We start from the raw sequence: 14,009 nt of genomic DNA, 5'->3' as shown, positions 1-14,009 counted from the left end.
ATTCTAAGTAGGTACTTCTATGGAAGTTTGCCAGTTTAACTTGCATGCTCTAAATAAAACTTTACACTTTTTTTTTCTTATAATGTAATTAGATACTTATTATACACAAAATAAACATCTACAAACGAAATACACAATCGAAATTGTATATTTGGAGAAACATCGAGTTAATTACACTAATTATAATTTATTTTATAATTAGTTACATAAAACATAGCACCGAAACAGTTATTCACTTTTACATAAGTAATTCTGCAAAGAGATATCATATACATAGATACTTTTACATTAAGAACATTCGAGTGTTGTAACATGATGTTTACTAGGGCATCATATAAATAAATTTCCCTTCATCTGCAGTTGTATGGTCACCGAATTCCCTTTAAGCGGTCGATCAGTTTATTTTGGTACGCAATCGGTCCAATCAGCCATCAAAAAACTTACAAGTCCCAGAGTTGGTTGCGAAATACTCCCATTGATTAAATAATGGAACAGATCTATTTGGACCATTATTGAAGTAGGCTGTTTTCTTTCAAAGTTTACGATGCCTATTTTTATCGAGTTAAGAGTATTTTAAAAACTATTTGCTTGGAAGCTGAAGTGATTTCTATTGATTGTGGATAAAAATAAATAGCTTGAGTTATCTGAAAGTACTTGTATAGGTATATGTGTGATGTGTATGGATAAATTAATTGTTTTATTAAACCCAAGTTGTGATAAATATGGTCATAATTTTGTCGAAATTAATATTTCAGTATGTTTAACAATATGCGTGACAGAGTCATAAATAAACACAATAATAAACCGAACACCAAATTTTTCACAACTTCAAATGCAGTTTACAGACATGTTTATTTACATGTTTTGTTAATACATAAACGTCAATTTTATTTAGAAAATGGCCGACAAGAATGCGTAAACGCTTACAACTGTCACTTGAGTGAAAAACGCGCGAAACGTATGATATCGATATTATTATTCATGAAGCGAACGAAATGCATTTTTCTTTTACGAACGTAGATACCTTTCCATTGCAGTGCCTTGCCACGCCTCTGACTGACCACACCTTCGGTAAACTAAACGTTTTTAAAGATTTTAAAAAGTAGTCTAGTGATCCAGTTTTGTTTTACAGTAATATCATTGCCTATGCCAAGTTTTCACTGAAGTAGATAAATGTATCTTACATAGTTCTCTCATTTTCGATTTGATTAAAGATCAGACTATTTAAAAGTAAGATGATTACATTAACAAAACCAAGCCCCAGATACTAATACATAATTAAGTACCTAGTTCTGTTGTAACTTAATTAAAAATAACACAAATTTATTGAAAGGATATCAATCACACAAAACATTAATGTGAATTAACATCAACGCGCGTTGAATCGGCGCAAACTTATTTATTATGTAGCTATTCGTGAATTGAAAAGCCACTTTCTAGCGTTTTCCGGTCTAGAAGTCAGCGCGCATAACTGCACACATGCATGCGACTCGCACGCACCGCGATGGACGACGATAACTATGCGAAATTATAGCTACGATCGCTATAAACAGACATGCCATTTGTGATCTTTATTAATAGCCGAGATTGATGAATAAATGCGATAATTTTGTTCAGTGTCAACATTTATTTTAAGTTGAGGCTCGTTAAAGATTGCTAATATGTTGACGGTACGAAGGTGCTTTTGTATTAGTTAGTTTCTTAGTCGGATTTAAAGAAAGATCTTTTCTTTTGGTATATCATTGAATAGTGCAAACTACGATTACGACTTTTTTTTAGGGGGATAATCATCCAATGACTTCTCCCGCCTTGGGCGAGGTGAGATGGAGTGTCAGACTCTTACTGACTAAAAACCACCCCGTTCCTATTCCTGCTTTTCGAGCCTGAGGCCCAGTAACCCGCTAGGTAGTCAGCAACACCGGGATTAAGCGAACTTAGAAAGAACGGAGCTGTCTAAAATTGTGGTAATTCCTGATATTAGAAAAAATAGGCACATTGCTATGTTTGGTGCTAAGAACCAGTGTCCATCTTACACATACAACGTAGGTACCACCCACTATAATGATTAATGAATAAAATAATTTCCAGAACATTTTCCCGTATTTCAGACGTCAATAACAAGACTGAAGTCTTGTTTACAGCAGTTTTATTCATAATAATTGTCATTTATTTCGTCGGAATATGACTAATTGTTGTAGAATAATAATTGTTTAAAGGTCCATTAGTCATTTAATTACCTACGTAATTCAAGGACTGTTTTATGGGACTCATGGTTCCATTCAATAAGTTGATTAATCGGAACAAGTTGACCGAGTTTACAATTTTTAAGGAAAATTCAATCGAAATATAAAGAGGACAAAATAACAGATGACAACCTACTTGCATTACTGTCATAACATAACTAATTTAATTAGAACAATTATTTTTTCTTCGTGGCGTTACGTGCCATAATGTGCACCTCTGCCTACCCCTTCGGGGATTAAAAGCGTGACGTTATAAAAAAAAAGTTATTTTTTCTTCTTTAGTGGCAACCGAGACCGAATCTCCAATACAGTGCTGAATTAGCGCCTGTTTCACCACCTTCATATAAGTGCCCGATAAACTTATATGACAGATAGTTCATACAAATTAATTTCGCCTTAACTAACTTTGAAAAAAAAACTCAAATTTATCTGGGACATAGCGGCTATCCAGACATTGTGAAACAGCCCCTTAGAGTAATAATTGACTAAATCTAAATAAGTTCTACTACATGTCAACTGTCAACCAGACATCTAATTAATAACTGACACAAATGTCGGTAGTTACAAGGATTAACCTTCACGGTAGCCATGAAAACTGCGCATACGCAAGGCCGACATTGTATACAACAATTACGCGTTACAGATCTGTCTACGTACAATGGAAAAACGAATGTGACTAAGCGTGAAATATAACGTTATTATATAGAGATTGTTAATTAAGTAGAGCAGGTAAATATTGCAGTAGAATAATGAGAAGATACTGATTTGTAGTTCAGGATATTGTCTTATATCTTTGGGTATAGTAATTGAGATCATCATTTAGAATCAATTACTTAGTACGTAGCTTTATAGACAGTTTTGTTTTGTTTTATATAATTCTTAACTAATATGAATATACAGATTGTAAACTTTCATACTAAGTCACAATTCCGTCTTCACATAATAATACTATGTAAGTCTTTTTCAGTTTTAAAACCATAAAAAATTGATACGAAATCATTGTATTGATTCAATTATTATAGTTAGTGGTTTATAAACAGTAAATTCCTGTAACTAAAGAAAAACAACCGTTTTCATGAAAAGGTAGTCAAGTTTTTGCTTTGAACAAAAATTAAGTAGTTATGGAAGGAAACGTCATTTCAAGTATTTCAACGAAATAAGACGTCGAGTTTCCTTAACATGAATATTGTTTTAACTTGAAATCTTTTCGTATGCTGCATATAAATGAAATATTAGACCATAACCACGTCTCTTATTGGTACAGGCAAGAGTGAGCAATACGAACAATGAGTATTTGTCGCGTTCACGGCTAATGTTGTTAGACGTCCGCCGCAAGTATGGGCCATTGTTTTGAGACCAATACTTGCGAACAAGCAACACAACCGACGACATTTCGAATTTTTGGCATATTTCAGCTGTTGCTTAATCGCTGAAGAATTTTTAAGAATTTTGTGTTTGACTTGAATCACAATTCAGTTGTAGATGACATTTGAAGGTCGAGGACTCCGTCCAGACTTTGTTTTGTTATGGAATCGATATTATCAGACTAAACAACCCCTATTCATGTGATCGACCCCATATTTGTTTATTTCAACTGAGAAATCTTGTAGTATCTAGCAAGTAGCATTAATATTATCCCGTAAATGCATGAAATAGAGCAGTATCCCGCCAAGTCGGCGGCGTCGGGCGCCATGTTGTCGCCAGTTTTGGCGCCAAGGTGCCCGCGACTGGGGGTGCGCTCCCAGGCTGTTGTTACAGTGACCTATTTGTTCAAATGACACTGAACGTCCTCCTTTATTACCAGATTGTGTGTACAAGATCCCTAGTGTCTAATGTTGACGCAGCTTGTAATTACTGGTGTAAAATTGTAGGTTATGTCAATATCCTTGTATAGCAAGCGTTAAGGTTTTATATGTTCACACTCTATTCTTTGGCTTTGTAAGAAAGAGGTCGAATTGTAAAGAGCATTATCTTCACTTTGAAGTGCAATTGTAATTTAGAATTCAAGTTGTTGCTAAATACTACGCTACGTTGTTTGTAAATTCTTCAAACTGAATCATTCAGCTTATTTCCACTTGTTAACATTGTTTGTAAATCGCTTTGTATATTTTTTAATTTGAAAACTTATTTTTTACTTCTATTTATTTATTAATTAACTCACGTTGAATTCTAATATTCTCAAAGAATGCGTGTGCCGTTACTGTACTTTAAATAAGTATGTAGTTGGATCCCGTTTGGATTGATCAATGAAGCTCTAAGTGCTTATTATGAGATCAGGTGGACCAAGCAGTCGATGGAGGGAAGTAAAAAAATGCAGAATATACGATTACTTAACAATGTACTAACGTAATTTTGCTGTAACTGTGTTACGAGTATGATAGCTCTACACACGTTTTATACGAGTCAATAAATAGTACCTGGAGGCAATAGGTGCTATTGCACCTAACTAGCTGATTTTGTGCTTTAAATTTTATTTAAGTGCGTACTTTAACTCTATATTAACTTATAGATTACCTCATTTAAATGTTGAATTTGGAAGGTAGGCTTATAATCACTCGCATCGTGGGACTCCGGAGCAGGTCCATTAGAGGACCCGGTGCCCGTTACAGGTGCTGAGAATGACCACTGAGGATGGCTTTGGTGATGTAAAAATCCCACACTCCCTAGTCTTTTATCCCCATAAAGATAGTCGCCTTTTGAAAGTTTCCTCATCCAAAAAAGGGTTTTATAATTTCACACTTCGAGAGATTCCACGCTATGCAGTTCTAATTTTCATTAATCGATTATAAGAGTATGTATGCGTTTCTTTTATACATAAGTAGCTACTTAATTATACATGCGTATGTTTACGTTACCTATCTTACATTGACAGAGACCCGACTGTGTGAAAGAAGGTACTGTTATACTTTGTGAGTATTCTCACGTGATATTAAGTAAACAATAGAGGAACCGCAGCCAACATAATAGTGTAGTACAACTGGCTGGTAGGTATACATAACATCGTTACATACTCGTAGGTTCTCGCGTGATCGCCCGATGAGTGGAGCTTAAACATTACACAATGCACGTGCTTACTGCACCGTTGTTTTATGGTAATTAGAGAATTAAATATTAGTAATAATGGAGCTTTTATTTTATTCGGTAACATCCTGACTGTTATTCGCCCTAAGAAGTAGAAGTGTATGATTTAATTCTACTTCCATATGTAATGGAATTATGAACATTTTGAGTACAGTTTCTACACTCCAATTTTTTTTATAATACACTGAAACCTTGTTGAAGAGTCACCTTTCAACCAATATGGCTCTCATTGAATTATTAATTTTCGTTAAGATGGAAAAGACTTCCCCCTAGTTTTATAATAACTGTCGTGATACATACTAAATTAACTAAAAATCACGTTTTCTTGGGAAGGAAAGAGTCCCTCTGTGACTCCAAACTAGTAGAGATTTTCTCCATTAACAATACGTGAGTAAACTGTGATTTTAGTTAAACTTCCCCCTATTGAATGGAATAAGAAAAATACTAACAGGAATATTTACAACTGTAATTCACAGTACCTACGTAAGTAGTATAAAGTATTGATTTGTAATGACTGTGCATTTTGTTTACCTTTGTGTAACTGAGAGGGGTCTTAGGAATATCCAGCGCTTATTTAACTATTTAATCATGGCTGCTGGTAGCTAGTATTCTGGTTTTCGAGGAATTTTAAACATCAATATCAAATATTCATACAAATTGCAAGTGCAGAACTAGGGATAAACTCATTACATAACCTCTGAAAACGTTGAACTTAAGTCACTTGGGCGCACCTAACTTTTCCTTTGAGGAAAGGAAAGTACTATGTTAGTTTCACTGCGGTCGCAAGTTGCTACTGTTTTTCCCCAGTAGCATTAAGCATAGGTTTAGGTATACCTACCTTTTTATGTCGTTATAATCTTCCAATTGTTCTCCCGCCGTGGACGAGGCAACAGGGGGTGTGAGACTTACTGACTAAAAACCACCCCGTTCCTACTCCTGCTTTTAACCGGAGCCCTGGTAATCCGCTAGGCAGTCCGTAGCTACCTAATCCCTATGCTACTTTTCACTAGCGTTGAATATTGCATACCAGATAATATGCAGAAAGAAACACTGCGGGCTACAGGTACAACAAAATTAGGTTTTTAGCTCTTACAATTCTACAAGAGTTAATGGATCATACGTTCATACAATATGACATGTATAATCTCCTCTGTCATAAGTTTATGAGGCTCACAAAACAATAGATAAGAAACTAGGTAACGACACCTACTTCGTATGCTAATGACCCGGCCCTTTAGTGGGCTACAGTTAGATGCGCACGCGCGTGCCTCCGTAATGTCACTGGCAGTACAGTTACCGACGAAACTGGGTTGGCTTGACACCGACGACTTTGCCGAATTGTCATTTGAAAAGTACAATAAGATATTTTATATTTTACGGCATTACGTGCCGTAATGTGCACCTCTGCCTACCCCTTCGGGGATAAAAGGGGTGACGTTGCATTTAAGTACAATAAGATTTGTCTTTTGTCCTAAAATCGTAGGCTGATACTAGATATTTTGATTTGAAAAATTCTTACACATGGTACTCTACTACAAAGTCCGTAGATTTTCTGAGATTTCAGTCGAAAATTATTTTGTTCTTTCGTCGTGTTTGTGGCCTCTACTTACGATTAGCTATTTGATTAAAAGCTTTTAAATTCATAAGCTTTGTATGCATGTGTTGTATTAATTGTTTTAATAACTCACGTTTTGTTGTGAGCACTAGTGTTGGGCTTAGTCTTAATATTTTTTTTTTTTGATAGTTTTATAAAAATATCGAATAACAATAGGCTCCTCACTCAAAAATATTCACCATTTTTTAGGAATCTTTTTTTCTTTATTTATTTAAATATTTAAATATGGCATGTTCAAGATAAGACGCTAACGCCCGAATACTGAAATGCTACTCAATTTTAAGTTCAACTTAAATATCTTGCTATCTCTGTCATTTTGTAAAGGATTCGTAGCGACATATACATTTTTGAGAGCGTCGTAATTCCTGAAATTGTGTAGCGTTTGAGTTTTTGAACATAAATATCCAGTTTTTTTTAACCTATTCGTTGGGAAACTTTTCTTCAAACATTTATAAAATCTATGCATAAATGTGTAGAAAGAAAAATTGTTGTGGCCGATGGTAAATCTATGTTGTGTGTGTCTGTGTGTGTTTGATAATGCACATCATCATCAAATCAGCACGCAGCCGTTTCTGCTCAAAATAAATTAAGTACTTAATATTTTTCTTAAATATTAGTGGCATCACTACGTTGTACTCATTTCGTGTGCACCTTAACAATGCACCATACACCGGGTGCGTTGACGCGGCTAATGCGTGACACGCCTTATATTTTTACTCTGTGCTTTACGACTCTTACACTATGTTCAAGTTCCATTGCTCGTCTGTCAAGGAATTTACAAAATAAAGTCTTTACAAAAGCAGCAGTGGATATCGAAGGGATTTATTTGTCTTGGTTGGTTATGTACTGGTTTTGGGGTCACGGTTGTGTACGAATTAAGCTTATGTTTGTGTGTACACGTTTCATATGTTAACTGCAAGTAATTTAAGTATGAGTAGCCATGGCTCTTGGTATCGGTGAATACCTGCTTTTGTTTTCCTAAATTGTAAAAAAAATCTTAAAATATTTCACTTACGGAATCCGTTAAGGGCGCAATTTTGGCGGTTTCCACGTCGACTTCGCACAAAAATTCTCTCGAATCCGGCGCTATGGTTACCCAATTCTCGTACAGATGATCCACTTTTAATTTTTATTATTTTAAATAAAACAAAAATACGTAATTTTCCAAATTAAATTACACAAATTGTAATGTAATGTCAAAAAAGCGCGCGCTATTCTAATTTCTATTTTCGAATCGGAAATTTATGCGTCAATTTCTTTTTTTTTTCTCGTAAGGCAACAGTGTCTTTCTGCCTAGTTGTCGTGAAGTTTGCTATGCGAGGAATAGGAGACTAATCCAATGTTCATCACAGCAGTGAGTCAGTTGTTCCCAACAACAGGCTGATTACACTTAACCTGTGACCTTAGCCCCGACATTAATTTGACTGCATTGACCCCGGACACTTATCCCATGCTTGTATACCTGATATTTCCTGTCAAATCTACATAATCTTTTGAACAAATGTCTAGTATAGTGCTATTAAAAACAATGTGTTATCATTCCTGTTCAATAAAAAAATCTGGAACTTATTCATTAAACATTTAAAAACTTTCTACTCGTTGAAAGTGATTAGGTTATAATAAGAAGAAACGAATTTAACAACAAATGCAAATTATTGTTTTCATATCTGTTGTAGGTTTGTAGGGGATTTTATACTTTGGTACATAGGATGCGAAGGTACATACCTAATATATGAACTGTACTTCCCTAATAAACACGGAATAAGGATAAAACTAATTATGACGTAGTTTGTGTGTACATTTGTAATTGTAAATTTTATAGTAGGTAAGGACGTAAACAAATTCTCTGAGTCTATGGGATTGTGAGTACGATTGATTATCCTACATAGGTACGTCATAAATTATGCTCCATAAGGTTATATACATACGTAGGTACTTTCCTCTGTTTATACAATGAAGGTTTGTTTGTTTTATAATTCATGCGTAGCTACCAGGAATTACCACTTACAGGGAATATTTTAACTGTACTACATTATATAGGTCAACAATAGGCACGTAAATCCTCGGTAAAACAAATAAATCAACTTAATATTAACTGCTACAACTCTTTACTGGATAGTGTTGTAAGCCTTTAGATTTTTCAATCTACATTTGCTAAGTAGCACATATATAATGTCACTGAAGACAACGCCCAATTGGCACCAGTTGACAAAGATGTAGAGACTTCGAAAAAGGAGATGGCAAATATTTCCTTGTAATTGTAAATGACTTACTGTAGACTTTCCTGCAATAATATATCTAGGTGTAGCTATGGCTATCATAACCACATTTTGCTCACGTCATTGAATTTCCCTATCATCCATTCATGGTTGATAAATTCCGCAAATCCAAATTGTTTTTACTGGTTTCCTATAATACCTTATCTACAGGGTAAATAAGAACACACACTATACTCCACATTAATTAATTTATTTCAAAATAATAATTAGACTTTAAAAAATCATAACTGACATATAAAACAGGGTCTACATTAACTAACTTATACAGAAGGTGGGAAATATGATAGAAAATGTTTGCACGAGAGCATAATATATTGATACAGATTTATTTCAAAATGGCTTCTTCATTATAGTACACAGTTTACTTTGAAAACGTTCGTTAACGCGCTGCAATTCGAGCGTCGACGCGCGTAAACGTGCGTTCCTACGAAAACTATCAATCGGGATTCCCAAACACACTGCCAATGAGCATTCACCGCCGTACACAGAGTCATTTAATGATTGGATATTTAACCAGTCATTTACAAGATTACTTAAACAAAATTGTTTAAGTAATCTTTAAATGTCTCTGAGTACGGCAGTTAATTCGTGTAGGAATTAACATAATCGTTATTCGTTTGTCATAATCCTTATTATACTAAAATCCTCAGATCAAAATATAAAAGGATTGCAACTATTTACTGTAAATACTCGGATAATAGAGGGTCGTTCGTAAAACACTTAATAATACTTAAAATTAGAAAATAAAATTAAGTTTATTTATAGTACGGGCTAAGTTTACATCTCCTTAGTGAAATGTATGACGGAGAGTGCCGTGTCTAGGAGGTACACTGCGCCGTTGATCACGCAGAGGGCACCGACAGCAATACCCACCTGAAATTTACAAAGAAAAAAAATATAAATAAATAAGTTATTGTATCGGTCGTACGAAATCAACATTTATCACCACTTTTATGCTTGTGGGCGATTTTAGACTTAAAAGTTATATACTTAGGTGCTAATACGTTTCATCAAAAATCGATTCAGGAGTAGTTATTAAAACGTCAAAAACATGTATCCACAACTCTTTTAGTTGAGTAAATGTGCAATATGTGTGACCATAAACACTAGATCTCAAATTACTCGTGTGAGTGAGGTTACTGGAGGCCCAATTACCCCACTTCCCAATCTTCCCAATCCCCGATTCCCCAACATCTCTTAAATTCCTAACCTTTAACGCACGCAACGCAACGCACTTGTAACGCCTCTGGTGTTTCAAGTGTCCATGGGCGGCGGCGATTGCTTACCATCGAGTGATCCGTCTGCTCGTTTACCGGATTATACCATAAAAAAACTTTATATTTTGATCATGAACAACCTCGACATCATCGATCAAGTTTCATTGACATTCTCGTGAAATCATGAAATCATTTCGTTTTGAGAAAGTTTACCTAATTAAATTTTACTAAAGTCGACTAATTATTATTACCTATTATCGCCGTAACAACTAAGAATTATGCATTAAAGTTATAAAAACCGTTGCAAATGTAATTAATTACGTCCTTAGTCTTAAATCTAGGTAAAGTTTCCAAAATCATTAGCGGTTATTACGTTGCTGTGGGTGCATTTGGCTTCCACCAATCATATTCATTGGTACACATAGCTTAACACTGGTGGAAACGGACTCAGCTAAGCTATGTTTTTATATGGGAAGATGCGTGCTATGAATGCGTGCTATAAATGTGTGTTATGGATGGATTCTGTGCTATCGATACATCGCATACTCGAACTGCGCATCTTCCTCGCACAGCTACATAGCTTAGTATCAGTGGAATCGGTCACATAGTTTCACAGCTTAGCTATTACATCTTCGTAGCATAGTTACATAGAACATCTCAATTTGACGTTTCAAAAGTGCCTTATTTAGGATTAAGCCTTTCACTGCCAACAAAAAACTGTTAAAGGCTATTCCTCCACTAGTGTCGGACAACGTTGTCCGACATGGCGTCTAATGTGTTAATTGAAATAAATGCTTTAACTTTGAGTTTGACTCTCTGGTGGAAAAGCACCCTATGTAACGGTGCTCACTAATAAAACTGAATACAGTGTACCTGTTTCTCAGCAAAGACGAACTGGTATTGGTGCTCTCCCTGGTAACCGCCCCAGTAGTGCAGCGCCACGGCACCCACGGCGATCCACATGAACACACCCACGAAGTTCATCACTATCTCTGACATGGCCCTGGAAATATTAAGATGGTGATTAGGAACGGAATGATTGGAGAGCCCTATGTCCAGCAGTGGACGAGAACAGGCTGGTGATGACGATGAATTAGGAACGTATAGAATTAGAGAAAATGGCGGATTAGTTGTATGATTGATAAATGTTTGTTGATTTATCGAATTAAACTAAGCTTTGGAAAAAAATCTTCTTTTGGCATATTTATACCAACACTTGTTGTTAATTTTATTAGACCTTAAAGAAATAGAAGATATTATTTCTATTTTAAGAAGAATAATCGTAACACAGACGAAAGCCATTTTAAAGGCGAAATACATAATCTATTGTGAATACGTGTGCTGTAAACGTAACCACGTTACTTTAAAAATAAAACATACAATCAACAATAAAGGCACATTACCTCTTATGCTCAGTGGTACCAAAGAGGAATGTGATCATTTGCACGAGTGTGTAGATGAGGTAGCCCACGATGACTCCAGAGGCAACGATCTCAGCGTCCGGGTTCTTCTCTTCATTGAGGTTCCACGTACCTCCCACTCCCAGGAACTCTCCATTGTAACCAGTTCGGTAAAGAACCAGAATTACTATGTTCAATACCTGAGAAAGAAAAAAACGTTTATACAATTGAAAGTCTGAAAGTACAACATAATATTTTTTAACAATATTTTTTTTTTGTTTTTATTCCGCTTGTAGATGTATTATCAGCATGCGGTGTGCACCACCCTCCCGCTCGCAATTAAATGCTCATGCAACAGAGGTGCAACACAAAAACACACACACGAAACGCAACAAAACACTCGACACATGTTCCTTGTTGACTCGGCGTCTCCTGCAGCTCGGATATATACTTATAATATAATAATATTATTATTCTTTTTGTTAATTTCGTACTTCACCTATACACAAAATAAATCAAAACTAGTGGTCGCCTAGTGGTCGAAATTCGACCATATACGATTTAATTTACAATACCACTTTCCATACGTTCAAGGATAATTTTTATTTAACGAATTGCTATTAGTTTTGTGAAATTCAAATTAATATATTCCGGCGGATCATGAATAACCTTCTTCAATGAGAAACCTCTTTTCATATGAAACGTGAGAATATCATCGCAATGTCTGTCAATTTTGACATTTTGTCACATACGATGCTATGCATGGTAGTGTGTGTAATGTTTTATTTATTGATTAAATGTACTTTATAAGCATTATTTTTGAAAAATATTTGCATTTTTCACTTCTCCTACACATAAACTATAAGTGTACCAAATTTTATGCTCCTACGTCCGCGCAATTTTCGTAAAAAGGTTCCGAAAGTTTTTGCATCACGTATTAATATATAGATTACAATTAACTAGCCACGCCATTCTTAAAACATTCCTCCCAAAAAAACATAAAAGCCATTGAACCAAAAATCCTCTTAGATAAGGTTCAAAACTATTTATGAGTAAACTAATTTCTAAGTAACGACTTCCCAGTCTTCGTCCAAACAATGTTACTCATTAGTAGGTAGTATTTCCTGTTGTTCTGTTATCACCACTTCCGATGGATTAATCAGTGGCCGCTGGGTGCTACTGTTGCGTGGACATCCACTGAGTCACTGATATCACAAGGATTAAGACGAATTCTGCTGATGACAATCTTTGTCTGATAGGTTGTTTGTTTAGAGTTTCTCGTATTTTTGTTATCTTTGTATCCGGGTGTGGGGTTAGGCATTTAAAGACTTGTTTTTATTATGGTTTATTAGCTTCTGCCAGCAGCTTCGTTCACGTTCCCGTGGGATAAAATGTATGCTATCACCCAAGACAGCTTATACCCTGTCTGTATACCAAATTTCATCAAAATCCGTTCAATAGTGTCAGCGTGATTGGCGGACAAACATCCAAATAAACAAACTTTCACATTTATAATATTCTAGTGTGATAATATATCTTATTGATACATCTCAATGAAGATTTAGTATCTATTTGGTTGATTGCGTTTCGTATTCGTATATTTTACTTCTAAAACATTAGCGGTTGATTCACCTGAACACCCCTACCCCTTCTGCCTACCCCATCGGGAATAAAAGGCGTATAAAATTAAAAAGAAAGCTAACAAATAAGTAGCAAAGATTAAGTAACACTAGTTAAGTAGTTCAGACAAGTTACCATTAACAACATTAATTCTATTTCATACTTAGTATTAGATAACATCAATATTACACTTCTATCAAGAATGTACAATGTACATACACCTGACATCGCCCTAAAAACTATTATTATTGCCAATAAAAGTGAAAACTTGTGTAAATATTCGCAATAAGTATAGTACGAGTAATAACGCTGGGCATAAAATATTGGCGCGGCATCGATCAACTATTTGTGTGTCACGAATCGATAAGATACCGTATCGTAGAATTCTCGATAATCGCCCATACAGTCATTTCCAGTTATAAGAAACATGGCACCTTTTGTCTTTGATGCTATAACACGGAACTGCGTAAATATTGGAATTAGAAGGTGTTCCTTACTGAGAAAGTGATTGCATAGATACCGGGATTGATAAAAGACTAAAAATAATAGACTTT

General features: G+C 35.2%; 2 protein-coding genes across 2 annotated transcripts in view; one reads left to right on the top strand and one right to left on the bottom strand.

Annotated features, from left to right (window-relative positions):
* LOC118264822 (adenylosuccinate lyase) overlaps positions 1-14,009 on the top strand; it is a 38,343-nt gene that overhangs the window by 11,124 nt on the left and 13,210 nt on the right. The window lies entirely within an intron of this gene.
* Positions 1-14,009, bottom strand: part of LOC118264824 (uncharacterized) — a 31,559-nt gene that overhangs the window by 9,372 nt on the left and 8,178 nt on the right. Inside the window, exons 2-5 of the mRNA XM_050704751.1 lie at positions 11,839-12,035; positions 11,309-11,438; positions 9,999-10,091; positions 7,955-8,065 (exon numbers count right to left, since the gene is read on the bottom strand). Coding sequence (XP_050560708.1) covers positions 7,955-8,065; positions 9,999-10,091; positions 11,309-11,438; positions 11,839-12,035 — 531 coding nt within the window. The remainder of the gene's footprint in view (positions 1-7,954; positions 8,066-9,998; positions 10,092-11,308; positions 11,439-11,838; positions 12,036-14,009) is intronic.

Source organism: Spodoptera frugiperda, chromosome 26, assembly GCF_023101765.2.
Source record: "Spodoptera frugiperda isolate SF20-4 chromosome 26, AGI-APGP_CSIRO_Sfru_2.0, whole genome shotgun sequence".
Classification (NCBI taxonomy): Eukaryota; Metazoa; Arthropoda; class Insecta; order Lepidoptera; family Noctuidae; genus Spodoptera; species Spodoptera frugiperda.
This window is presented reverse-complemented; position numbering and strand designations above follow the sequence as displayed.